Source organism: Felis catus, chromosome E3, assembly GCF_018350175.1.
Source record: "Felis catus isolate Fca126 chromosome E3, F.catus_Fca126_mat1.0, whole genome shotgun sequence".
NCBI classification, from domain to species: Eukaryota; Metazoa; Chordata; class Mammalia; order Carnivora; family Felidae; genus Felis; species Felis catus.
The window spans coordinates 9,100,449-9,128,154 of record NC_058383.1 but is presented as its reverse complement, the minus strand read 5'-3'; the positions used below and the strand labels follow the sequence as shown (position 1 = coordinate 9,128,154).

General features: G+C 56.6%; 1 protein-coding gene across 10 annotated transcripts; it reads left to right on the top strand.

The window, feature by feature from the left end:
- Nucleotides 1-11,438, top strand: UPK3BL2 (uroplakin 3B like 2). Of its 10 annotated transcripts, none has more exons than XM_023246653.2 (11): nt 1-357; nt 1,867-2,048; nt 2,404-2,714; nt 3,410-3,581; nt 4,221-4,354; nt 4,687-4,782; nt 8,756-8,908; nt 9,124-9,317; nt 9,830-9,906; nt 10,170-10,290; nt 11,147-11,438. In XM_023246653.2, the coding sequence occupies exons 6-11, from the start codon at nt 4,708-4,710 to the stop codon at nt 11,253-11,255; spliced, it is 729 nt and encodes a 242-aa protein (XP_023102421.2). In that variant the 5' UTR covers nt 1-357; nt 1,867-2,048; nt 2,404-2,714; nt 3,410-3,581; nt 4,221-4,354; nt 4,687-4,707; the 3' UTR covers nt 11,256-11,438. The 10 variants fall into 10 exon arrangements, with proteins under 10 accessions (XP_023102421.2, XP_023102422.2, XP_023102415.2 ...); XM_023246647.2 differs by having other exon boundaries at nt 3-357; nt 4,687-4,798; nt 9,098-9,317; XM_023246654.2 differs by lacking the exon at nt 4,221-4,354.
- The last annotated feature ends 16,268 nt before the right edge of the window (nt 11,439-27,706 follow it).

Here is a 27,706-nt window from a genome sequence, read left to right as displayed (position 1 = left end):
GCAGGCTCCAGGCTCCGAGCTGTCAGCACAGAGCCCGACGCGGGGCTCGAACTCACAGACCACGAGATCATGACCGGAGCCGAAGTCGCACGCTTAACTGACTGAGCCACCCAAAGCCCCAAGAATCGCGTGTTCTAACGACTGGGCCAGCCAGGCGCCCTGATGATGCTTGTTTTGTTTTTGTTTTTTTGTTTTTTTTTTATGATGCTTGTTTAAGCACCCTGATCTGTGGCTTTTTGCTGTGGCCGCCGAGTGGGCTAATCCACCCACCATTACAGCAGAGTGGGCAGGAGTAGTCACAGAGATGGAGCGCACGGAGTAGGGGTCAGGGGGAGACGTTTAACGTCCAGCCAACAGGTGAGCAGAGGCTTTTGTGCATAGAGGCTCGGAAGTAGGACGGGGCTTGGGGGGTGCACTGGGCAGGCCGAGGCCTTCACAATGGACTTGGATGGGTGTAGGCCAGGATCTGCTCACAACCCCCGACCCAGCTCTCTGGGTGGCCTTCCCCTTCCCTCCCCATACAGAAGCCAGAAGCCACTACAGCCGTGTCCTCGGCCTCCCCTACCATCCCCCGCACCTGTCCTAGCCTGGACACCCCTGACTCCTGAGAGAGAGCCCCAGGAGCGAGACGGGAGCCTGGCATTCTCCTTTATACCTCGTTTGCCCCACCAGGCAACCCCGCCCTCCTCCCCTGGCCTCAGTTTCCCTCTGTAAAATGAGCGAAGACCCCCAAGCTTCCCGGCTCAGACCCTCCAGTCCTGGCCTCCCCCAAACCCCACTCCCTGTGGATGACACAAGCTAGAGTTACCCACAGGAAAAGAATGTGTTGCCCTTGACAACCACTCTTCTCCGTGACTTTTCTCCCGGAGGGACAGAGAGGAATGCCTCATTAGTCATCCTGGCCTCTCCCTCCTGGTCCCCAGCCCTGGTCCCTCTGCTCCCCTCCCCACCCAGTGGAGGTGGCCCAAAGCCCTTCCACCGCATGTTTTTAATGGAATCTCCAGGCTCAACTTTGCCCTCCGATCCCTGTGACTGGAACCCTGTCCTTGTCTGAGCCCCAACTCCATGGGGCTGGGGCAGTGGGAGAGCCCCCAGGGTAGAGGGTGCCATGGGCTGGGGTGAGGAGGGGTAGGCGGGAGGGTTTGGGGGCTGAGGGGGCTCAGCTCATCAGACATCTCCGGGTGCCTCTTCAAGTGGGGTCCTCTGCGGGCAGAGCTGCTGGGCTCTCTGACGGCCTATTGGGGGGATCAGTGAATAAATTACCCACCCTGGAGCGCCTGGGTGGCTCAGTCAGTTGAGTGTCGAGTGTCTGGCTCTTGATTCTGGCTCAGGTCACAATCTCACGGTTTGTGAGTTTGAGCCCAGCGTTGGGCTCAGTGCTGACAGCTCAGAGCCTGGAGCCTGCTTCAGATTCATTCTCTCTCTCTCTCTCTCTCTCTCTCTCTCTGTCTCTCTGTTTCTCTCTCCCTCCGCCCCTCCCCTGCTCACACTCTGTCTCTGTCTCTCTCAAAAATAAACATTAAAAAAATATTTTAATAAAATAAAAATAAAGTACCCACTCTTTTCCCAACCCACACTTCTCCTCTAGAGCTGCTGCCCACGACCTGTGCCCGCAGGGGTCCTGACACATAGTAGCCCTTCAATAAACAGTGTGGCAGCTGCACAGGACATAGAAAGTAAAAAGGCCTCAGTTTCCTGACCTCCAGCGGCCCTGTGTCCCGTGGGGGGAGATGTAAGCCCACCTACCCCAGGCTTCGGTGGATCAAGAGTGAGCCAGGCTTGCTTGCCTCTTGGCCCCAAAGTTGTGCGATTTCACTCAAAGGAGGCACCCCCCTATTGAAAGAGCTTTCTGCTTTATGATTCCAGGTGTCCGATGCTATCACTAGACCAGGGAAGTGGTGAGCTGCCTGTCTCGAGGGATGAACCAACAGAACTGGAAGGGGCTGGATCACTGTGCCGTGGAAAGATTAAGGACCAGGGTGGGCTCAATGAGCCGTGGGCGTCTGTCCCCCTTGGGATTAGCACCGCTGGGTCTCTGTCAGCATTCGGTGAGTGGCCCCTAGGCTAAGCTGGTGCCGGGGGAAGGGACTGGGTCACCTGTACTTCCCCTCCCTGCACAAAGTCCCAGGCTGCCCCTGGAGGTGTCCGAGCCTCTCCTCGGGACAGGCTGTGATGGTTGCCATGGAGCTGGGGCCCTGTCTGGGGACATGGGGCTGGGTGGGCCTTTGGGAGCATTTCTCTGGTGGCCCTGTGTTTAGGGGCGGGTGGAAGCCACACCTCATCACATGAGTCACCCCAAAGGTACAAGGCAAGGTAGGTCCTTGGGAATAGACTGTTCCCTGGGGCTTGGCATGGGCCCCACCCAGTCCCTCTGGGCATCGTGGGCCCCTTCCCTTCACACAGGGACTCACTGGAGCTGGGGACATCTGGACCAGGAAGAGGGGATCCAACAGAGAAGCTGGCCTCTACCCAGAAGCCACAACATTCTAGTTGTCAGACTGATGCTGTAAAACAAGATGGTAACCGCTGGCCACCCGGCCAGATCCGTGGAACAGGGAGGTGGCCATATTAGCAGTCAAAATAATTACTGAGCACAGATATTGTGCTGGACCCTGGGCTCAGCAATGGGGACACAGTGGGGGAACCAAACAGACGCAATCACTGCACTCCAGGAGTCACTGTTCACGAAGAGAAGAAGCATTCGTCAAGTAACGGTATAGCCAATTAGTACTGTGGTCGAGTAGAACGTAGGGCAAAGTTACAAAGACTAAAATGACCTGATACTGATGCCCAAATACAAGATTGGTCCAAGAGGGGCGCCTGGGTGGCTCACTTAAGTGTCCGACTTCAGCTCAGGTCGTGATCCTGCGGTTCACGAGTTCAAGCCTTGCATCAGGCTCTGTGCTGACAGTTCAGAGCCTAGAATCTACTTCAGATTCTGCGTCTTCCTCTCTCAACCCCTGCCACGCTCACACAATGTCTCTCTGTCTCAATAAGTAAACATTTTTTTAATTTAATAAAAAATAATAATTAAAAAAAAAAGAAGATTGGTCCAAGAAATGAATCAGGAAGTCCAGGAGCTGACCTGAACACACACACACACACACACACACACACACACACACACACACACACGAATCAGGCATGAATGTCTCTGTAACCTTTGAGATATAGGATGCATCAGACTTCTTTGTTTTCTGAATCATATTAACTCTGCTTACTGGTGTCCACTCTCTGGGGCTGTGGGTCCCATAGTGATCACTTTGTGTGGCTTTCCTTCCCTCGTTGAGCTTGTGCCAAAGTCCCGGGGCTGACCCAGGCTAGAAAAATGGCAGTGGGTGGAGGTGGTGTCTCTGGCCTTGGATCTGCCCCGGTCCTCCTTGTCACTATCATCATTTCTGCCACATAGTGACACACGGCTGGGAGCTGCTTCCCCTGGTGATATCCAGTTGTGCCCGAGTGGGGGCTGGCCATCAGCTCACCGACCAACATCAGAGAGCATCCCCCAGCCTGGCTGAGCCTGTCACCTGCAGCAGTCCCACGATGAATCTTGCAGGACTGGGGAGAACCCCTGGAGGCCGGTGAGTCTGGGGAGGAGCCCTCGTACCTTGTCCTTGGCAGGACAAACTAAGCCAACGGCACCCCAAGTGGGCTGTGGCTGTGGATACCGCTGGTACATTATGGGAGCTTGTCCTGGGTCAAGCTGAGAGGGGACACTGAGAATTGCCTATGTCTGTGGTATATGACAACAAAAGGAAAGGACTGATTTTTTTTTCAGTATTTTTCAGTTTTGGGGTTTTTATGGAGGCTTGATGTAGGAATAATTGATTAAGCCACTGGCCACTGGGGAAGTAGGGGGGATGGGGCAGAAAATTCCAACCCTCTCTTCGTGCTGGTGTCCTTGGCCACCAGTGCCCATCCTGGGGTTATCTAGGGGCCTTCCGAATGTCACCTCATTAACATAAACTCAGGTGGAAAGGGGCTTGTTATTGGGGTGCCTGGGTAGCTCAGCGGGTTAAGCGTCCTACTCTTGATTTCGGTTTAGGTCATGATCTCATAATTCATGAGTTCGAACCTCACATCAGGCTCTGTGCTGACAGTGCAGAGCCTACTTGGGATTCTCTCCCTCCCTCTCCCTCTGCCCCTGCTGTGCTCTCTCTCTCTCTCTCTCTCTCTCTCTCTCTCTCTCAAAATAAGTAAAGTAAATTATTTTTTTAAAGAAAGGGGCTTGTTATGAAAAACAAAAACACTATTTTCGTCTTTACTACTGTGGAGCACTTTGAGGGAACAAAGATACCCCTTTAGGGGCCTCATGCCGGGTACCGGACCACAGTATATCTCACGGCAGACACAGGTAAGTGATCCTGGACACACAGCAAACCGAGGACAGTGGGGGTCCTGGGGGCGGGGGCAGGAGACAGAGGGCCGCAGGCACAAAGAGGGAAAATACAAAAGTAAACTCAGGGCCTTGTGCAGAGCAGTAATCAGCGTGGGCCACGAACTGAGACGGGAAACATCAGTGTTCCCGCCGGCCCCCAATGCCACACAGATCCACAGGGAGAGAGTCCTGAGTATGACCAACCTGGAGCCGATCTCCAGCTCGAGAGGCCACTGCAGGAAGGTTGGGCTCTGTTTTCTCGTCTGTGTAATGAGATTAGTCACAATGCCTGCCCTACTCACTTCTAGAGGAGCTGAGGAGATGAGTCGATGAGCAGGAACGTGTCTTCAGAAAGAAGCGAGCTCTCCACCTGTTGTGATGTTCGCTCTCAACGCCTTTCAAAGGTAGAGGAGAAAAAAAGTAAATACATATATTTATTAATATGTATTGTATAAAAATACGTAGTATATGAAAACATGTTGGGGCACTTAACTGACTCACTGGGTGGGAACGTGCAAGTCCTGATCTCAGGGTCATGAGTTCAAGGCCCATGAGCATAGAGCTTCATAAAAAACAGAAAGAGAGAGAGAGAGAGAGAGAGAGAGAGAGAAGGGGCATCTGGGTGGCTCAGTCAGTTAAGCATCTGACTCTTGATTTCGGCTCAGGTCATGATCCCGGAGTCATGGGCTCGAGCCCCACATTGGGCTCTGCACAGGACATGGAGCCTGCTTGAGATTCTCTCTCCCTCTGCCCCTCCCCTACTCATACTTGCACACTCTCTCTCTCTCTCTCTCAAAAAAAAAAAAAAAAAGGAAGAGAGAACTTATTATATATAAGTATATATATTATATACACAATAAGTATGTAAAGGTACAGAGGTACATAGAGAGTAACATAGCGTATATATACTCGTATATCTGGGAGGGAGAAGGTGGAGGGCAAATACAGCCAAATGCTCACAGTTGCGAATCCGGGTGGAGGCTCTATGAATGGGCATTCACTGTACTATATATTTTCAACTGTCCTAAAGGTGTGACCATTTCTATAATAAAGAGCTGGGGAGGGGCGCCCGGAGGGCTCAGCCGGTTGAGCGTCTGACTCTTAATTTCCGCTCAGGTCACGATCCCAGGGTCATGGGATGGATCCCCTCGTCGGATTCTGTGCTGGGTGTGGCGCCTGCTTAAGATTCTCTCTCTCTCTCCCTCTGCCTATCTCCCTTCCGCTCGCTCTCTCTCTCTTAAAAAAAAAAAAAAAGCTGGGGAGTTAAAGAAAGCCCAGACCCTCTGGTTGGCTCCCACCCTTCTCCCCTCCATACCCCGCGGGTACGGGAGGGCCAGTGCCCGCCTCCATGGAGCTGTCAGCAGGAGCAGGGCACAGGTGTGTGCAGGGATGCCCTTGAGGTGACAGCACATGACATCACAGTGATTGGAAAATGGAGACGCGTGCCAGGGGGCGAGGGTGCTAGGGGAGCACTTGGGGGGGCACCAAGCCCGACCAGAGCACATGTCTAATAGTACTGGCCCCTGAGGTAGGTAGGACAGGAGGCTTCTGGGTCCTGCAAGGTAGCAGGGTCCTCCCGGAGGAGGCTCCCCCCACGCACACCCCCAGACTCCCCCTGACCTCATTCTCATTTCCCTTCCCTGAGCTTTGTTGCTTTTTTTTACATTTTATTTTTGGGGTTTTTTCCCCCATTTATTTATTTACTTACTTACTTTTAAATTCGCATCCAAGTTAGTTAGCATACAGGGCACTAATGATTTCAGGAGTAGAATCCGGTGATTTCCCTGAGCTTTTGTTCTGGCTTCGGCCCCCAGTTCCCTTGGGGCCGAGTCAATCATGAAGGAAATACAGTGATTTCCAATCTTGAAAAATCTGAAACTCTCTGCCAACATGTCCCGGTAAAGAGTTGGTCACGAAAAGCCTGCCAGGCAGTTACATAGTTGGCAGGAGTATTTACCCCTTTTGGAGGTCACTGTCATAAACAGTTGGCACAGTTTAAGTCCTTTCGGGGGGGGGGAAATAGTGTACGTGGGCTGGCAATCCAATAGCACGTAAATGCATCATAATAACTAGAGAATATTTATAATTTTTTTAAAAGTTGTTTTTTTAAGTACTCCACGAAGGAGTCTGAGTTTTAGGAGGCTGGATAAGGAGAGGGGGCAGGGCGATGTCGGGGAGCTCCCCCCTCCAGGGCCCAGGCTGCAGGGGGACAGCAGGGAGTGCCCTAAACTTGCCTTTGGGTGTGACCGGCTAATCCAGGCTCTGCCCCACCCGGCCGGTGATCTTGGACAAGCCCCTTCGTCTCCATGCTCCTTCCGACTAGAAAATGAGGGTAACTCCCTTCAGCACAGGGTGACTGTGGGGGGCCCCAGGTGCCAGGTAGGCAGGACTGTCACGGGGACCATGGGGACCCCGGAGCTACCACCGCCTTCCTTGGCCCCTCCCCGGCCAGGGCCTCCTGGAGTGGGGGGTGGGAGCATCCACGGGCTTGTCCAGGCAGCGGTGCCTGATTGTTCTCTTCAGACCCCTCCCTGGGATGCCAAATCCGTAGGGCCAGTGGATTCTGCCCCCAAACCTGTCCGACCAGTTGTTTGGGAAGAGGGGGCACCTGGGAGGAGCTTCAGGAGGTACCGGAGGCAAGCTCTCCAGTCCCCCGGCAGACAGCACAGCGGAAGCTCTGGGACGCTGCAGACAGACGGACGGTCAGACACTTGGCCTGGCCATGGGGCTCGGTGGGGGACAGTATCGGCTGCCGGTGCCACTGTGGCTGCTGTTGACCTGCCTCCAGCAGGGGACAGGCCTGGGTGAGTGAAGGGGGACGGGGCACCGTGCCTCCGGCTTCAGGAGGACAGACCCCACCTCCCCAGCTGCTTCCCAAGCCCCAAGTCTGGGGACTGGGTCCTGGGTGGGTCAGGGGAGATGGCCCACCAGAGGGGTCACAGACAGACACCTGTCCCCACACCCAAGACAAGGGAGTGAGCAGTGCTTCCTCCCTCTCTTTAGGGTTCTCATCCCCATGCCTCCTGAGCTCCCATCCTGTTCTCAGCAACCACCTCCCCTCCTTCTGTCCCTGAGGAGGGTTTAAACAAGTCTACCAGGGCAACTCCCGGAAGGAAGGAAGCTCTCCCGGGGGGCTGCAGGCACTGGTCACTGTGGGCTCTTACACTAGAGGGGCTTAGAGATGCAGCGCCCCATCTCGGCTGCTCCACTCCTCCCTCGTTAAGTGGACATTAAGTACCTGCTGTATGCAGTGTGCACTGGGCCTCGGAGACAGGAGCGGGGCTCTGAGGAAGGAAGAGTCTAGTCCTGAACCTTGGGAGCCGAATGGGATGGACATGAATCCTGCTGAGGGGAACTGAACGAAAAGAGGGAGAGGGCTCTGAAGACTTGCGTGAAAGCCAGCCTCCCCTTTCTGCTGCCCTCCAGGACTGGGGACTGCAGAGAGAAGGGGCACTGTCCTCGGGAGCCTTCTGGGCAGCAAGGCTGGACGTGGCCACATTACTTGTCCTGGGTCCTGAGTCCGTCGCGCCCCCATCTCTGACATGGGGGCCCAGGGTTCTTGTCCTTTCCTGTCCCCACCCTTCCCCAGTGAGGCTGAAGCAGGAGGGTGGGGGTGGGGGGTTAGGGCACAAGATCCAGAGGGCCAGGTGCCTGGGGTGGGCTGGCAGGTGGCACAGCCCTGGGCCAGGAAGAGAGGATGTCCCGTGCTCTCAGCCAGGACACCTCCAGGAGGGGCACGTCTGGGCCTGGGGTCTTGCTGGGGACCTTCCTGTGTCACCCCCTCCCAGCCCTCCAAACCGCTCATTCCTCTTCTCAAGCAAACCAACCTGGACCATCTGGGTGGAGCTGAGGGACTTGAGAGGCAGGTAAACTGAGGCCCAGAGAGTGCCGGAGCTCAAGGTCACTGTCAAGAGTCCCGTCTAAGGTTTGGGCTCAGGCTCAGGCTCCCTTAAATCTGAGTCTCGCCCCAACAAGGCCTAAGACATCTTCAGAATTGTGTATGCAGCGGGGGAAGGGGTCTCCTGTGCCTCTATGCCTTCCCCAGGCTCTGCCCACCGCGGAGACCCCAGTGACTCAGGTGGGGCAGGGCCTCCCTCCTGACCTCCCACAGTTCCTACCCCTAGTAGGCGAGCAAGGCAGGAGGCAGGGCCGGACTCGGTCACCGGCTCATGCCCCACGGGCAGACCCTCCTGATTAATGCCTGACTGGAGCTTCCAGGAAGAGCCTCCACTCCTCCCTCAGATTGGGGTCCCCAGATCAAGTCTGTGCCTCCCCCTTCAGACTGGGGCTTCCAGGACCATGACTCCCACTTCAGACTGGGCTGTGGGGGCTTGGTTGTCCTGTTGAGCCCTTCTGTCTGTCCCCCGCCTGCCCCAGAGCGCATCAGCTACGTGCCCCAGCTCTCCAGCCCCACCCTGGCAGGGACACTCACCCAGTCTACCTTCACGCTGGAGCAGCCAAGGGGCCAGTTCAGTCGCCTCAACATCTCCGACTTGGACACCATCTGGCTGGTGGTGGCCCACAGCAACGGTGGGTGCTGCAGGGGCAGGCCTGGGTGTTCCCTCTGTGAAATGGGCAGGAGGCCCGGGCGGAGCAGCGGCTGTGGGGGGAGGGGAGGCTGGTCTGCAGGGGATGAGGCGTGAGGGCTGTCTGGCCAGGTGGGATGGGGTGGGGCCCTGCCCTCGTGGCCCCCACCATCTGACCTGCGGCTACCCTCAGCCACCCAGAACTTCGCTGCCCCACAGAGGGTGGAGGACATCCCAGTCTCGGCTGACTTCAGCCAGAGGGGCTACTATCTCACGCTGATGGCCAACCGGTTGCTCTACCCGGGCAACCAGCCTGGCAACCAGCTCCGGGTCCTACGCGTTGGCAATGATACCCGCTGCTCCCCTAAGAGGAGAGGCTGTAACCACCCCCTGCCGGGCCCCGGCCCCTATCGGTGAGCTCCTGCCTGTGCCCAAACCTGAGCCTGGGGCAGCTCCGAGCTGAGTGGCTGGGTTTCTGCTGGGGGGTGGGGGTGGGCAGGGGGCAGGGACCAGGGACGCCTTGGTGAATTCTCCCTTCTTTCTTGGGCAGAGGGCCCCCCACTTGAGCCCCTCCCCCCATGGGCCATCTCGCCCCTGCGGGTGTTTTCCCATCCACAAACTGTCCCCAGCCCTGTCTCCCCTCACTCAGGGCTTGATTCACTGATGTGGGGTGCTGGGGAGCTAGTGCATTCCACACACATTTCCTAAGTGAGGATGTTGAGGCCCAGAGAGGGTGAGGGATGTGCCCAAGGCTACACAGCTGGAATTGGAACCCCTTCTGGTGGGTTCTAAGGCTGGCTTTCAGGCCCAGTCCCCACTTCCCCAACCTCCCAGTACCTGGGAGTCAAGAGGTCAGACAGGCACCGGGGCCAGAGGGTTTCAGGTTCCGGGGACCCCCACCCCCAATCCTGGGTCTCCTTCTCAGAGTGAAGTTCCTGGTGATGAGTGACAGGGGACCTGTGGCTGAGACAGAATGGTCCAGCGAGACCCGCCTGCAGCAAGGTGCGGGGTCAAACAAGCAGGTCAAACACTGGGGCTGGGGGCCTGGGGCCTAGGGGACTCCTGAGGTCGGGCTGGGCTGGGGAGAATGGACCAGCCCCCCATCAGAGCCACCATTACCATCCTGCTGTCTGCAGGTGCCTCTCCCCCAGCTGGGGCAGGGATGGTTGGTCTGGAGGCTGTTCCAAGTCCCCCTTCTGGGTCAGAACTCTCTTCCCTCCCCCCCAACCCCCCATCTGCCTGGGGGACCCCCTCACACCTCTCAGCCAAGGCACTACAGGCTGTCCCAGGACCCCAAAGCGCGGGCACCGTGGTCATCATTGCCATTTTGTCGGTCTTGCTGGCTGTCCTTTTCACTGCCCTCCTTGCTCTGCTTATCTACACCTGGTAAGTGGCCAGGGTCTGGGCCCCCTGGGAAGGGTGGGGTCTCTGACCCAGACCACCTCTTATCCTCCTCGTCCTCTCTACCCAGAAGCCAGTAGGGCTTGTGAGTGTGTGTTCGTGTGCGTGTGCGTGTGCGTGTGCGTGTGTGTGTGTGTGTATGCATGAACCCCTCCCTCCTTTGTCCCTTTCTGCCGACCAATTGCCGGTGCGGGACGGTGGTGGCCTGGGCGTGTCCTCGCTCTCTGAGCGGCACCCCTCGCCCCCTGGCGGCAACAGCTGGAATTGCGAGTAGGGGGCTCACCGCAGACACTCCAGATGCGAGACACCGAGGCGGAGAATTGCTTTCAGTTGAAGCGCTGAGCTTTGCCTCAAAACTTCATTCAGAACTCGCATGCTGGGGCCTGGTGGACAGGGGTGCCCACAGGGCTTCCTAGAGAAAAGGGGAAACCTGGTCTCTGGGTGGGATTTGGGGAAGGGAGGAGCAGTTCTAGGAGGGAGGGGGGAGGGTCTGGGGCAGGAGGGTTTCTGGCAGCCAAGCAAGGGGTGGGGGGCGGAGGTCATGACTCCCAGCTGAGGAAAAGGGCTGTGTCCCGAAGGCCAGAGGGAGCCAGTGGCGGCTCTCGATGAGGGGAGACAGGGCAGACCCTGGGGTGCGGGGAGTAGAGGAGAGTGTGGGGGCTGGGAGGGCACAGCTGGATTTGTGAGGTTTAGAGGAATAGCCCGGTTCCCTTAGGTTAATCCTGCCCGGCCAGTGGAGCCTCAGTTTCCCCAATGCTCCTATGCCTCGAGCTCCAAGCCATGGGCAGTAGCTGTGGTACTTGGATCAGGCCCTACGCTCATCTTCTCTCCCCTCCCGAAGTCATGACACCTGCAGGAGCGCTCCCATTTCGGGCCCAGAGCAGTCGACTTGCGTGAGAAGATACAACACCCACCACGTGACTGACCCCCCAGCCGTGGGGGCCTCATGAGGGGTCCGCACCTGCCCCTCGGCCTCCTCCCTGGTCCAGGCCGCAGATCCCGGGCTGGGAGCATGCCCGGAAGCTTCTGGAGCCCTGGAAGAGAGTGTTTCCAAGGGAGGGTGAGGGGAGAGTGTCCTTAGCCCAAAATTAGGCCTGTCCCTGTCAGAAATAAATGTGCCCAGCAGCCCTGCACATCTGTGTTGTTGTTCACCTGGGGAGTCTCCCTGGACCCCTGTCCCCAGCTCTCCTGAGCAGGGTGGGAGTGGGGGCTCTTAGGAAAATATAGCACCGGAGGTGAGGCCCAGGGTCCCAGGCCAGCTGAGCCATCTGGGTCCCAGTAAGCCTCTCGTCTGGCCTCTATGTCCCTATCTGGAAAACGAGGGTGATTACACTGGCCTCACTGGGCCCAGGTTACTCTCCACCAATGAGATGAATGTGTTCACCCTGCCCTGCATGTCTGGCCCTGGGTGTCCCAGCCCCCAGTGTCCTTCCGGTGGCCCCCTCTCCAGCTGACCTGGCCTCCCGGTTGGAGGGCTCAGGGCCTCTAAGCCTCACACCCAGCCCTGTGCTCACTCTGGGCATGGGGGGAAGCAAGTGCATGTGGCCCCGGGGCTCCTAGGGAAGCCTGGGCTCAGCCCAGAGCTGACTCTGGCCCCAAACCTAGGCCAGGGCGCCCAGCATTTGTTGTCATCAGCCCCACTCCGGGCCGGGCGGGAGATGACCCGAGCAGGGTTCTGCCCTCAAGTTGCCCTGTGCTGGGGGGGGGGGGGGGCGGGTGGGAAGGGAGGTGGGGGGAGTAGAGGGACACCAGCACTTCGAGGACCAGAGGGAATGCAGGTGCCAGATCCAGATGAGGCTTCACAAGAGGCTTGCTGGGCAGGTGTGTCCTTGGAAAAGGAGCAGTGCTGTGCCAGGTGACACGGGAAGGGGGCACGGGTCGAGGCAGCAGCCTATGCAAAGGCCTGGAAGCAACTAGGGGCTGGTGGGCGGGCAGGATTGGGTGGCTTGAGGATGGGGTGAGGGATGGCAGGGAGGCGGGGGGCGGCCCTTGCCACATGCCCCTTGGGGCAGGGGGCAGGGAAGGAGGGCGCTGGCTGGGTTCCCAGGTGCCTGTCTCTGGGAGGGGCAAATGGCCCTGATTTAATAGCCAGCGCAGACACATCCCGTTCCAGGCTGGGAGGGGTGAGGGTGGGGAGGGGGGTAAACAGGCTTCCGCCCCCTGCCTAGGTCAGCCTTGACCTCTCCAGAGCCTTTTCAGAGCAGCCATGAGCTCCAACCCTGGGCCTGGGTGACCCTGGACACGTCCCTTACCCTCTCTGGTCCTCAGTTTCCCTTTTTGTAAAAAGGGAGGGTTGAACTGGGTGACTAAGGCCCTTGCTGCACAAACCGACGCCCTGTATGGTGAGGCCTGGCAGGAAACAGATGGCCTGCTGTCTGGCAGGGCAATTGAGAGCGTTTACAAAGGTGTGGTCAGCGTGCTAAGGGAGCCAACAGGAGAGGGCCCGGACCCAGTGTTTATGACGGGGACATAATCACTCCCGTACCTCAAAGGCTGACAAGAGGGGAGTGGTATCTCCAGGGCCAGTGAGCGGGAGTCGTGGGTGCGGGTCTGCCCAGGAGGGGCTGGAGATAGAAGGACGCAACCACTAGAGGGAGCCGGCGAGTAAATACCCCTCTTTCTCCTGCCTTCTGACCTCGCGCTGGTGTCTCGTGACCACACCTAACCAGAAACAACAGGGCAGGGGGCTCTGGGTGATGTGGTCCATGTGCCACCCTCTTGGGACCAGAGCGGGACAGAGAAGGACCAAAAATGGGTAACAGAGGGCTCCTGTGATCTGTTTTACAGCACTTCTGACACCAACAAATTCTCTGTTGTCTACTATGATTTATTTTTCTTAAATGTTTATTTATTTTTGAGAGAGAGAGAGAGAGAGAGAGAGAGAGAGAGCGGGGGAGGGGCAGAGAGAGAAGGAGACAGAGGCTCCGAAGCAGGCTCTATGCCGACAGCAGGGCTCGAACGTGCGAACTGTGACGTCATGACCTGAACCGAAGTCAGATGCTCAACCGACGGAGTCACCCAGGCGCCCGGGTGTACTATGATTTAATTCCATTCTGACACTAACTCCCTGGAGTTAGTATAAACGGGTAAAGGGCTCAGCCCCATAAGACTGCCCCCTCCGGCTTCAGACACTGCTGACAAGTACTGAGTTCAGGGATACCCACATTTCTGTCCAATTGGGCTACAACTCAGGGACTCCTGTGACCCCATCCGCGGATTGGCTGATTTGCTAGACCGGCTCACGGAACTCGGGAAAACCGTTTACTTGCTATTCCGGGATTATCATAAAGGCTACAGCTGAACAGCAAAATAGAAGAGCCGCCTAGCGTGAGGTATGGGGGGAGGGGTGCGAGGTTTGCATGCCTTCTCTGGGTGCCCCACTCTCCCAGCATGTTTACCAACCCGGAAGCTCTCCCAACAGGGGCGCCTGGGTGGCTCAGTCCGTTAAGCGCCCAACTCCGGCTCAGGTCATGATCTTGTGGTTCATGAGTTCGAGCCCCGCGTCGGGCTCTGTGCTGACAGCTCAGAGCCTGGATCCTGCTTTGGATTCTGGTTCTCCCTCCTCTCTGCCCCTCCCCTGCACGTGCTCTGTCTCTCCCCTTCTCTCAAACATAAATGTTAAAAAGAAGAAGAAGAAGCTGAACCCCATCGACTAGGGTCTTTCTGGAGGCTCCATCACGGAGGCATGGTTGATTCAATCACTGGCTCAGCTTGCAGCCCCTCGATCCTCGCCAGCGGTTGTCACGGGGTGGGGGTGGGGCTGGAAGTTCCAACCATCTAAGCTCATGACTGGTGCCTCTGGTGACCAGCCCCATCCCGAAGCCACCCAGGGCCCCCCCAAGAGTCACCTCATTAGCATGGGCTCAGGTGTGGTTGAAAGAAGCTTGTCTGAAAACAAAGGACCTTCTTGTCTCCCCTAACATTCAAAAACTTCTAAGACTCTTAGGAGCTCAGTGCTGGGAATCAGGAACAAAGATAATTAAATAAATACACACATTAGTTTGAGAGAGAGCAAGTGTGAGAATGGGAGGGGCGGAGGGAGAAAAAGAGAATTTTAAGCAGACTCCATGCTCAGCGCAGAGCTCGATGCGCAACTCGATTCCATGAACCCCGGATCGTGACCTGGGCCGAAATCGAGAGTCGGGTGCTCAACTGACTGAACCACCCAGGCGCCCCAATATCATGATGATATTAGAGAGGGTCACAGGCCGCCTTTGTGCCAAGCCTGTGGAATCAGACCCTTCCCCGCCTTTGTGGTCTCCAGACCGGACAGAAGGGCAAACAGGTGACCTGAAAGTCCTGTCCCAGACAGAGGGCTGCCTGAGGCCAGAGTGGGGGTGGGCGCGTGCAGAGGGGACGCTGCAGGAGCGCATCCCGGAGTCTTGAAGGACAGGGACCTCTGACGGGACATCCCAGAGGCCCCCAGGGCCACCATACAACCTCCATAGCCAAACCTAGATCTGCCCCCAGACCCCCACCTCCTCCTGGTGCCCTGGTCCTCCAGGCCCCAGGCCAAATGTTGAAGCCCCTGATGAACCTCTCCTCTTAACTACAAGCCTCCGCTGAGTACACGCACCGTTTTCGGTGACAGGCACAGCCAGGCCCCGAAGCCGAAGCCATCTCCTCGGGTCCTGCCCGGTGCTGAGCTCAGAGCCCAAGCTCAGGGATGCAGAGAGCCCAGCACTTGTAGGCGGGATTCTCTCCCACCCGAGCTCCTGTGGAGCCTCAAACAGGCCTGGATTTGCTTCCCTGAGCTCTTCCGGGGCCTGGGAGCTCGGGGCTGGCTGGAGGGGGAGGCCCGAGCCAGGGTAGCCCCGTAAAGCTGCTGATCACGATCTGCATGCAGCAGACAAGGAACCTCAGCTCTGGAGCTGTGTCGTGGGACCCGCTGTCGGGGAGAGTCACTCGGCGGTCAGGGCCCTGGGAAGGTCCGTGACCTGGCCCCAGCCCCAGCCCCGGCCCCCTGCCTGACCCTCCTGGCTCTTTTCGTCCATGAGAAGGACGGAAGAGACGGGCCACAAGCTCCCGTCATCCCCTTCCCCGATCACCCACTCACTCCTACGCCCAGCAGACCCTCACTGACTTCAGGCTCGCCGGGCACGAGACATGGAGACCTGGCCTCGCGGGGGCTAGGTCTGCACAGAGGTAACAAGGGGGCCTTTATGTGACGGAGCATGAGCTGGTGGGGTGACACTGACCGCTGACCCACTCAGCATGCCTGCTGTCATGGGCATAAACCTGGGGAACACGGGCTTGGGGACAATCGTCTTGAGCCACGAAATGATGTCCAGTGGGTCCCCATGTCACCTGCTATCAGGCTGACAAACGGACAAATGGATCCGGGCAGGGGCCTTTTTCTGCCTTGCTAGCTGTTTCACTTTTTCTTTTCTTTTTTTTTTTTTTAAGTTTATTTTTGAGAGAGAGAGCGAGCTCGAGCGGGGGAGGTGCAGAGAGAAGGGAACAGAGGATCTGAAGCAGGCTCTGCACTGACAGCACGGAGCCCGACTCCGAACTCACAAACGGTGAGATCACGACCTGAGCTGAAGTCAGACGCTCAACCGACTGAGCCCCCCAGGACAAGCCATGGGAACTTGGCTCGCTTCCTGGAGGAAGCTGTCTGAGCCGGTCCAGAGATGGGCATGACCGTCTCCCAGTGGACACGGGATAAAATCAGAGAGCTGGCTTCTGTTCCCGGGTTGGGCTCAGTACAGGAAGAGGACAAAAATGGAGCAGACACCCAGACACCCAGCTGTCCCCTGCAGCAGGAACCCAGGTGGCCCTCGTGGACTGTCACGGGAATGTAGACAGCTCCACCCCTCCTCCCTGCCCGTGGGTATTTGCACCCCATCTTTGGCACAGGACCCAGCTCCGCTGGGAACACTGGCTCACACAGAGGGGTCTGAAGGCCTGGGTGATGCCAGAAGCCAGGCAGGCAGGAAGGGCTGCGAGGCCCCGGAGAGGAGGGAATCAGCTAGTCCTGGAGTCCGGGAGGGGGCTGCTTCTGCATCTGACCCTATCCTCTTAAACTCCCTGGGGGATGTTTCCACCCTGAGCCGCCAAAATGCACCCCAACTTGAGAGAGGGGTCTCTCTAGGGTCCCAGTCACCCAGTTGGGAGGCCTCTCCCAGGGAGGACAGTCCAGCCAGGGGGGTGGTCTCCTCCACCCTCCCAGGATCCGTTGGTGAATCCCAGGCCAAGGAGCAGGTGCTCCTGGGATCCCCCTGGGGATGTGCTGTTTCAGGGGCCAGAATCTCTGCTTGCTGGGTGGGTCTGAGCCGCTCAGAGTCAGGTCTAAGGTTCCTATCAAGATGGCCCAGGGGCTCACACGTGATGGTCCCCTTGCCCTGCTGATGCTGTTCCCGCCTCCTGCCACCTTCATGGAGACCCCAAACCCTCCTGGCCCTTCAAGCCCAGCTTGTACGTCTCCCTTCTCCTTGTGGCCACCTGTGACCCCTTCACTGCAAGTTATTTGTCCCCCCTGAATCTCAAGGACTCCAAGAATATTCCCTGGTTGTCCATCCATCCCTAGCGGGGTGAAGGGTCCAAGAAAGACAGACGCGGAGCAGGGGAAACAGACAGGAGACGCAAACCACCCTTGTCAGCCACCCCTGGTCACTCCAGCCCAGCCCAGCGAATGCCACCCACAGAGGGCTCGGTGAGTCACAGGAGGGACTGACCCATGGCACAGCACTTACTGGGTCTCAGGAACGGGCCGAACAATTCCCAGACGTGAACCCCTAAATCCTCAGGCAAGCCCATGATAAACTCATTTTACAGATGAAGAAATGGAGGCATGGTGAGAGCCACCAGGGCAGGAAACACGGGAAGGGAACCCAGCTGGGGGTGGGGCAGGGAGGGTCTCAGAGCTTGGCTGGCGGGGATGGGGCTGGAGGGCTCCTGGAGGGGACTCAGGGGGCCCAAGGCTCCCACCCCTGCCTCTGATCTAGACAGCAGCTTGGGTGGTCCCCTTACCACACCCAACTCCCTCCCCCAGCTTCCTCAGCGGGAGGATGGGGCAGGGCTTTCCACTCCTTTCGGAAAGGTTCGAGAGGTTAATGAGAGCCAAGCACGGAACTGCAATCAGGACAGGAACCTGGATCTGGGCTGAAGGCCAAGGGTGGGGTGGCCAACGGCATCTCTGGTCACGGAGCCTGACTACCCGCTGTCCCAGGGCCACAGCTGAGCCCCTCTGACCAGCCAAGGGCCCCCACGGAATCCCCAAGAATGTCAGAGACCCCTTCTCTTCCACTGCGCACCTGCTCCAATCAGGGTTATTTGGGAGGTGGGCCCTCAGGGCTGACAGACTCTGCTTGTCCCCAACTCACCTGCCTTGAGTCTAAGGCCCGGTTGACAGGGGTAAAGGGGAGAACAGGTTCGGAATCCCGCCAGGACCCTGGAGGGATCCCAGGCCTGTGTTAAGGTCCCAAGGCATTAAGAGCGGCACACAGACTGGACCTTGAGTCTCCGTCTTCAGGCTTGGTCCCCAAGGTGGGGACATTTATCTCTCGACCTTTCTCCATGTCCCCAGCTGCCTGTTGTCCTTCCCAGGCTGCATGCTGGGCACCGGGGGCAGAAACAGCTTAGCCACAGTCCCTGTCCTAGGGGGCAGAGGGTAGCCAAGACAGAGGGGTGTCCTTTTGGGGGTAAGGAAGCGCTCTGTCCTTGCTGACCAGTCAGGCGGGCCCTTTGGCTGGGGGGGGGGGGTGGGTGGGTTCATGAGGTGGCCGGAATGATGCCAGAGGTGTCCTTCTCTGCCAGACAAGGCTGAAGAATCTGGGCCGGTGGAGGAGACATCTGGTAGGTCCACCAGGCAGAGGTGGGGACAGGCGTGAAATGCCCTGGGAAGGACCTTAAGAGTTGACCCGTTTAGGATTCTACCCTAGGACCTCGTAATTCTGCTCAGAGGTATTTCCCCAAGGGAAGCGAGCACTCGTGTCCAGCCGAAGACACACGAGCTATGTTCACCGCCGTCTTACTCGTGACAGCCCCCAAACTGAACACAGCGCGAGTGTCTCTCCACGGGCCAAGGGAGAAGAAATTGGAGGAAATTGTGGGAAGCCAGGAACACAGTACATTCTGTATGGTTGCATCCATCTGAAGGTCAAAAGCATGCAAGACTGTCAGGATAGCTGTTGTCTCTGGGGGAGGCAGTGACTGGACGGGGACACGAGGAAGCCAGCTCGGGGCTGGGAATGTTCTAGATCTCCGTCTCGGGGATGGTTACCCAGGTGTATGCATGTGTGAAAAATTAAGCTGCTCGCTCAAGATCTGTGTGGGTTTGGTGGCACCCGGCGGCTCAGTGAAGCGTTAGATATCTTGGGTTTGGCTCAGGGCATGATCTCGCGGTTTGTGAGTTCGAGCCCTGCGTCTGGCTTTGTGCTGACAGCTCGGAGCCCGCTTGGGATTCTGTCTGTCCCTCTGCCCCTCCCCAACTCGCTTGCACATGCTGTCTCTCTCTCTCTCTCTCTCTCTCAAATGTAAATAAACATTAAAAAAGAAGAGATTTGTGTGTTTTACCGTAGGAGAAAGGGTCCGTGTTTATTCATGAGCCTCTACGGACGACACCGTGGCCACGAGGCCCTGACCCAGAGAGGAGCTGGTCCCCCTTCCCCCCCTCCCCCCCCATGCCCTCACCATCAGCCAGGCTGCCCCTCCCCCCAGGCGCAGGCTAGAGAGACGTGGGCCAGGAAGAGAGCGCGTGGGGTCCGGCAGGGGAAGAGGGGAGGACGGTGGAGAGCCCGCAGGGGGCGGCTAGGGCTGGAGACCCCAGTGAGGCCGGGGGCCCGAGTGCCCGCTACGCCCCAGGAGCAACCGGAGTGGAGGAGGGGGCGGTGGGGAGCACTGCCCGTGGTTGGGAGTGAGGGGTGCGCTGGAGCCTCCGGGCAGGAGTCAGGCTGAGAACCGGGAGCCGCCTCCACCTCCTGTGTCCCCCCCCCCAACCCTGCACCTCCCTTCTTTACCCCAAGACCCCTGGTTCCTGTCAGCCCAGCCAGGGTCCTGTGCGGAGCGGAGCGGGGAGGCGACGGCGCCAGAAGCCACAGCAGGTTTACGTCCTGGCTGCGGCTGCCCTGCTCTCAAGCCAAGTTCCTGTCTCACACATACATCCTTCTCCCCTTGGAGCCGGAAGAGGCCCGGTCGGGGCCCAGGAGGCCAGGGTCTCCCCGCGATCATGCCGTCCCCACAATCTGGGGCCATTTCTGTTCAGGGGACACCCCGAGAGCTGGGCCTGGCCCCTTCATCCCTACTTCCTGGCCCCATCTCTACTCCTTCCAATCCAGCCCGGTGTCACCCCTTCCAGGAAGCCCACTCGGAACACCGCCACCCTGTGTAGGAAGGGTGTGCTTTGGTTTTCGTAGAGGCCCTGGCGGAGATCTGGACCCAAGACCGTGGACTCCTGGCCTTCAGCTTGCAACACCCAGGACTCCTGGTTTCTCACTCGCCTTGCCATGCCTCAGTTGCCCACTTTGGGGGTGGTGGGAAAGTAGTTTTTACCCACAGGGGCTGAGGCTGAGGGGGTTCACAGAAAGGGGCCTCTGAGCTCCCTGCTGGCAGCCACCCTCTGTCACTGGTGGGATCTCCATGCCCACAGGGTGCCTGAGGGACACCTGTCACCAGCCCTGTGCCTGCCTCGGCCCACCTCGGCTTCTCGCCCGAGACCACTCTCAGCCACTTTGGAAAGCCCAGAGGGACCCGCAGCCTGTTCCCACCTCAGCCCCCAACAAGGGGTCCCTGGGGAGAATTGAGGGGCCATATCGTCCTTCCCTCTGTCCCCACCTCAGTTCCGGGGGCTAGGACGGTCCCCTCTCTTTCTGTATTTTCTCTTTCTGACTTCCTGTCTCTCTCGCTCTGTTTCTGAATGTTTTTCTCCACCTATTTCTCTCTCTGTCTTTCACTCCGGGCCGGGTCTTCTCTCTGTCCTGCCAAGGACAAGGACAGGGCCCCGCTAGGAGAGGACAGCTTTGTCAAAGCAACGACGTTGCAGCTCCTTGTTTATAAAGCAGACTTGATGCCAGCACTTAGGCCCGAGTTGTGCTGTGGATCCAGAGCCGATGAGGCCTGTCCGCAGGGGCTCTGTCTGTGGTTTCCTCATCCCCTCGCACTGAAAAAAGAATGTCCCTGACGTGCTCCGCACTGGAAGGTGCCTCCTGAGGTCTGGTGACATCAGCATGCCGTCTTCACAGCCACTCACTCTACGGGGTGCAGCCGCCACTGTCCCACTTTACAGATTAGGCAAGTGAGGCCCAGAGAGGCAGAGTTACTCGCCTAAAATCACACAGCAAGTCCTATTGGAGTAGTGGATTCAGGATTTGAACTCAGTGCTACAGCTCCAGTGTCCACACTCTTCACCACGGGCCTCACTTTTAAAAACCGTATTTAAAAAAAAATTTTTTTTTTAATATTTATTTATTTTTGAGAGACAGAGCATGGGTGAGGGAGGGGCAGAGAGAGAAGGAGACACAGAATCCGAAGCAGGCTCCGGACTGTGAGCTGTCAGCACAGAGCCGACGCGGGGCTCGAACCCACGAACCGTGAGATCCTGACCTGAGCTGAAGTCAGCTGCTTAACCGACTGAGCTGCCCAGACGCCCCTTAAAAATTGTATTTAACGCTCTCTGTCTACATGGGGTGGGTGGGGTGCCAAGGCCAGCCGAAAGAGGGGAAGCCGGGAACAGAGCCCCATCTGGCCTGTGAATGCCCTTCCACCTGCCCCCCCCAGACTTCTCATGGCTGCTGAGTCCACACTGCCTGGCACACGGCGTCACTCGGCCCAGAGCCTGCCAGGGCTCCCTGCGGCCCCGGGCTCAGTCCAGAGTCCTGCGCCCGGAATTTGCGGGTGCCCAGCTGGGCCTCTCTGACCTTTGTGTGGGGGCGGCCCTCCCCACCTTCAGCACATCTGCCCAGCTGCTGGGATCCCCATTCCCTCCCCTTCCTCTGACCCAGTGTCTCAGCACCCCCTTTGAGCTGCAATGCCCGAGTGCCATTGCCCCCGTCCTGTCTCCTCCCCGTAGAAGGGACGGTACCAGCAGCCACTGTGTGGGGGGTGGGGGTGGGGGGTGGCAGGGTGGCATGACAAGGCCTTTCCTCTGGGCAGTGACAGTTTTCCCCAGGAAGCGCTGTGGGCGTGGGCCTCCAGCTCAGGAAAATCCACAAGGTCTGGTTGGGGCAAATGCAATGGCTCCAAAATATTGAAACCACAAAACCGAAAACAATAGTAAATGTTTACTTAAGTTTCTTCTAGAAGTAACACTCTGTCAGCCTCACCCACTTAGTATTTTAAAACATGTCACTGCGCGTGAAAACAATTTGTAGGTCACATTTTCTCACTTTGGAAAAACCCCCAAGATTCCCAAGAATGCATGGCGTTTGTAGAAAAATCAAGGCCAGCAGCAAATCACAAGAGCTACTTGTACCCAGATAGCTTCAAAAACTAAGTTAGGGGGCGCCTGGGTGGCACAGTCGGTTAAGCGTCCGACTTCAGCCAGGTCACGATCTCGCGGTCCGTGAGTTCGAGCCCCGCGTCGGGCTCTGGGCTGATGGCTCGGAGCCTGGAGCCTGTTTCCGATTCTGTGTCTCCCTCTCTCTCTGCCCCTCCCCCGTTCATGCTCTGTCTCTCTCTGTCCCAAAAATAAATAAACGTTGGAAAAAAAAAAAAAAAACTAAGTTAGAACATTATTTTCAAATACGTTTATGGCCAAAATATACATATAAAGTTGGGGTCTATTTGCAATTTTTATTTTTTATTTAAAAAAATATTGTTTTCATTTATTTTGAGACAGAGATAGAGAGCAAGGGAGGGGCAGGCAGAGAGAGGGAGGGGGAGAGAGAGAGAGAGAGAGAGAGAGAGAGAGAGAGAATCCCAAGCAGGCTCTGCCCTGTCAGCGCAAAGCCCGACTCGGGGCTTGAACCCTCGAACTGCGAGATCGTGAGTGACCTGAGCTGAAATCGAAAGTCGCCTGAGCCACCCAGGTGCCCCTGAACCAATTTTTTTTTTTTTTTAAGCGCACTCTTCAGCGGTATCAAGTGCATTCACACTGTTGGGCAACCCATCTCCAGAACGTTCTCATCTTGCAAAACTGAAACTCTATACCCATGAAACAACAACTCCCCATCCCCCGTCCTTCCACCTTCCGGTCCCTGGCAGCCACCATCCCACTTACTATTCCTAAGAATTTGACGACGCCAGGTATCACAAATAAGTAGAAGCATGCCGTGTTTGCCTTTTCATGGCTGGTTGATTTCACCGGGCGTGATGGCCACAAGGTTCATTCGTGTGGTAGCATGTGACAGGATTTCCTTCTTTTCTTTTTTTTAATGTAAACACTACCCCCAACGCGGGGCTCGAACTCACAGCCCTGAGATCAAGAGTTGCATGTTCAGGGCGCCTGGGTGGCTCAGTCGGTTGAACGTCTGACTTCGGCTCAGGTCATGATCTCTCGGTTCGCGAGTTCGAGCCCCATGTCAGGCTCTGTACGGATAGCTCAGAGCCTGGAGCCTGCGTCGGATTCTGTGTCTCCTTCTCTCTCTGCCCCTCCCCTGCTCATGCTCTGTCTGTCTCTCTCAACAATAAATACACTTTTTTTTTAAATTAAAATAAAAAAAAGAGTTGATATTCTCCTCTGGCCTCCAGGAGTCCCTTCTTTGTTTGAGGCAGAATAATATTCCCGTGTGTGAGTGTGCATGCACGCGTGTGTGTAACACATTGTCTCCGTCCATCCTCCTGCCGATGGACATTCAAGTTGCTTCTATCTCTTGGCTATTACCAAAAATGCTGCAATGAACTTGAAGGTACAGATACCTTTTCAAGACCCTGGTTTCAGTTCTGTTGGCTAAATACCCGGAAGTGGGATTGATGAATCATGTGGTAATTCTATTTTTAATTTTTGGAGGAACCTGGTATGGGTGCGTTTAATCGATTTGGTTCCAGTTCTACAAGGATGTGAGCGACTTATAACCTCGTATTCGTTTTTGGTACACAACACGATGATGTGACACAGGTATGCATTGTGAAGTGATCACCACCAGAAGTTTCCTTAACGCCCACTACCTCACGTAATTCATTTTTTTTTTTCTTGTGATGAGAACTTTTAAGATCTACGCCCTTTGCGACTTTCAAATACGTTACACGGTATTGTTAATTACAGTCACCAGGCCCTACTGGTTAGATCCTCAGGGCTTATTTGACCTTATGTCTGGAAGTTTGGAACTTTTGACCAGCTTCACTCATTTCACCTGCCCCGCACTGGGTGCATTTTTAAATGTTTTTATTGGGATGTGGAGTGGAGCCCTGGCTGAGGCAGGTGTAAAAATAGCCCCGTGTGTGGGCAAGGCATTCAGCGTGCAAGCTGGTGGAGGGGGGGGGGTTCCCCAAGTAAAACTATTTTTCTATCACTCAATGTCATCTTAAAGTTTTTAAATTCATTTTGACAGAGGGAGAGAGAGCAAGTGGAGGAGGGGCAGAGAGAGGAGACAGAGAGAGAGAATCCCAAGGAGACTCCTACTGCCAGGGTGGAGTCCTATGTGGGGATCGAACCCACAAACCACGAGATCATGACCTGAGCCAAAACCAGGAGTCGGACACTTAACCGACTGAGCCACCCAGGCGCCCCATCACTCAATGTAATCTCGATCGAACACTCATTTTTCATCTCAGGGCTGTCCCTTGTCCAGGGCTCTTTCCCTATCCCTGCGGAGCCCAGAGGCCGTCACTGGTCCTGCCGGCCCCTTGCAAGGCTCCTCTGAAGCTCCAACATCCAGACTCTGCAACTCCAACATGTTCTTCTTCCCACCTTTCTGATCCAGTGTGAATTGGCTTTCATGAGCCCTGGGCACTTTTGACTGGCATGGGTCAAGATATTAAAACCTAAATGACTGGGCACCTGGGTGACTCCGTCGTTAAGCATCTGACTTTGGCTCAGGTCGTGATCTCACAGTTTGTGAGTTCAAGCCCCACACGGGGTGAGCTTGAGCCCCACATGGGGTGAGCCCTGCTTCTCTCTCTCTCTCTCTCTCTCTCTCTCTCTCAAACAAAACAAAACAAAAACCAAAAGACGTATATTTTATGACTGCTTTGGTATAAAGATGAACACAGTCCTGACCGGACTCATTTGTTATATATTCACTAGATTATATTCATTTTTTTGTCCTTCTAAAACATTTCTGTGGGTTCCTAAAAACAGGTGCGTGGAGATACTCCATTCGCCCGACCACGTGGGGCAGGGGCACAGAAGTTCAGGGTGGGAGGGAGACCCGTATGCTAACGCCTCAAAATGTCAGCCTCCTGCATCTCCAGCACCCACGTCCACCCACGTCGCTCCTCTGCTCCAAACCTTCTCTCCACGGGGAGCATTCCCCTCCCACTGTGACCGCATCATGCACCGCCTCCCCATCCTTCCAGACCAGCTCAGTGTCACAGCCTCCGCGAGATCTCCTGAGCCCACACCACCTCCATACCTCTCATTCATTTCTCCACCCCCACTTACCCACCCCTGCATGTCCATTTCTTCCCTTCAGCTGTGAACCCCTTGAGGGCACGGACCACAGCTGGCTGTTCTCTGGGTCCCCAGTGCCCAGCAGGCGGCCTGGCACACAGCAGACACTCAGTGAATGCCGAACACATAAGCGGGCGGCCGAGTGAATGAATGAGTGAGTGAGCGAGGAGGATGGGAAAGGAGGGCAGTGGTCTGCTCCACAAAGGGGTCCGCTCTGCAGGCCTCCACAGACGGAGGGTCTGGGCCGATGGGGGAGCCAGGGCTGGGCTCCCCTCCCGGCCTCGCCCTCTGACTCACCCCTCCCCAGAGACCGATTTCTGGGAACACGCCGACAGCTTGGCTGGCCTCCCTGGCTGAATCCTCCGTGTTGACCATGTTCCGCCCCGGGAGTCCCCGCGTTCAGAGGCTGTGCTCCCAGGCTGCAAGGCCAAGGCCAAGGTGGTGCAGAGGGAGAGCAGTCATGTGTCAGCAGGAGGGGCGGGAGCAGCCCCCATACAGCCTCCTCCTTCCTTGTAAAGTGGGTGCGCTGCAGGACGCTGAGCACCCCGCAGGCGTCTCTGGGGAAAGGGGGTGACAGCACCTGAGGCTCGGGGTGTCACGCGAATCAAATGAGAAACCTGTGTGGGTGGCATCTAGAGGAACCAGGTGGCATCTAGTGGGTGCTAAAGAGATGTCATCCGGGTGCAACATGGCAATTCGAGATCGTGCGGTGAATATCGTCACTCCCGGGGATGCCCAGCCCCCCAAGCCCCTTCCTCTCCGCAAGCCCCTCCTCCCTCCCCCCCACCCCCACCCCATCTTCTGAGGTAGGTCCCTCCCAAGACAGATGTGTGCTGTCATTGGCTTTCCCAGCCCTGTGGTGACCAGGGGGGATGCCACAGTTCAGTGCAACACCCTGGCTTCCGGTGTCAGTGTGAGACGAGGGGTCTGTGGTTAGGGCCGGCGCTGGGGGTGTCTGCACAGAGTCACTTCCGGCATGTGCTTTGGGGCGTTGTTTTCGGCTGGGTGTGGCCTTTGGGCCTGGTTCTCTGGCCCTCCCACAGAATCTGTGACACGCTCAATGGCCTTCTAAGGAATCCCTTTCTGTTTAAATTAGTCAGAGCCGGTTTCTGTTGTTTGGAAGTAGAAACCAGGGCAGTACGGCCCAAAAAAGCTAAGGGGGGGGGGGGGGTTGTGGGTGGTATCATTAAAGGTCTAGCGCCCAGACAAAAGGAGGGTTTGGTCTGTTCATGTTTGCTCTGCGTGGCACAGCACAGCAAGGAAGCCCAGCCCCTCTCTGAAAGCTCCACTCCAGAAAGGCCTGTGACAAACTGGAGGCTTTCTAGGGACAGTGACCGGGGCAGCGTGGGATCTAGAACTCATGGCAGGGGAGGGGAGCCTGGCTTGGGGCTGAGGCAGCTGGGGAGAACAGCCATGGTTTAGGCCTCGAGGGCCACTCTGGCAGCTCGGAGGGGTGGGGATCCAGGCCTTGTTCACATCTGGAACAGTCTTTGAAGACGGACAGGGCTGCCTGTGGAGGAGGTGGGCTCCCCAGCACTGGGGGTGAGCAGGGACTAGATCCTGAAGTGGACAAGAGAAGCCTGGCTTCAGGGCACCTGGGAGGCTCAGCTGGTTAAGCATCTGACTTCAGTTCCGGTTACGATCTCGCAGTTCGTGGGTTCGAGCCCCGCGTCGGGCTCTGTGCCGACAGCTCAGAGCCTGGAGCCTGCTTCAGATTCCGTGTCTCCCTCTCTCTCTGCCCCCCCGCCGGCTCGCACACACACGTGCGCTCTTGCTGTCGCTCACTCTCTCTCAATAGTAAACTCTAAAAACAAATTTTAAAAAATAAAGAAAAACATGTATGTCTGCTGTTCCATTGTGACAGAGACTGTCTCCAGTAGGCAGTACAAAGAATTAGGGATGTGGATTCGCTGGAGGAGGGGATTTGTGTCTGGGAGAGAAGAAAGACTGACTCTTCATTGAAAGCATTAAAAATTTTTTTTTAATGTTTATTTTGGAGAGAGAGAGAGAGAGAGAGAGAGAGAGACAGAGTGTGAGTTGGGGAGGGGCAGAGCGAGAGGGAGCGGGAGAGGGAGACACATAATCCGAAGCAGGCTGCAGACTCCCAGCTGTCAGCACAGAGCCGGATGTGGGGCTTGAACCCACAAACTGTGAGATCATGAACTGAGCTGAAGTTGGATGCTTAACTGACTGAGCCACCCAGGCTCCCCAAATGCATTTTTGTTATGTTTGTTTTTTATGTTTGAGAGGGGGGGGGGGGAGAGAGAGAGAGAGACAGAGAGAGACAGAGAGAGAGAGAGAACAAGTGGGGGAAGGGCAGAGAATAAGGGAGACAGAGGATCTGAAGCAGATTCTGCGCTGACAGCAGAGAACCCGATGTGGGGCTCGAACTCACAAACCGTGAGCTTGTGACCTGAGCTGCAGACGCTCAACCGACTGAGCCACCTAAGCACCCCTGAAAGCATTTTTTTAAAAAGCAATCTCGGGGCGCCTGGGTGGCGCAGTCGGTTAAGCGTCGGAGTTCAGCCAGGTCACGATCTCCGGGTCGGTGAGTTTGAGCCCCGCATCAGGCTCTGGGCTGATGGCTCTGGGCTGATGGCTCGGAGCCTGGAGCCTGTTTCCCATTCTGTGTCTCCCTCTCTCTCTGCCCCTCCCCCGTTCATGCTCTGTCTCTCTCTGTCCCAAAAAAAATAAATAAACGTTGAAAAAAAAAATTAAAAAAAAAAAAAAAAAAAACAATCTCTACACTCAAGGTGGAGCTTGAACTCAAAACCTCCAGGCCAAGAGTCACATGCTCTACCAACTGAGCCAGCCAGGCACCCTCTTTCTTTTTCTTTTCTTTTTTTTTTTTTAAAGGAAGCATTGGAAAGCATTGTAAATATCCAACAGCTTTTAAACTTGGTAAAGGGTGCG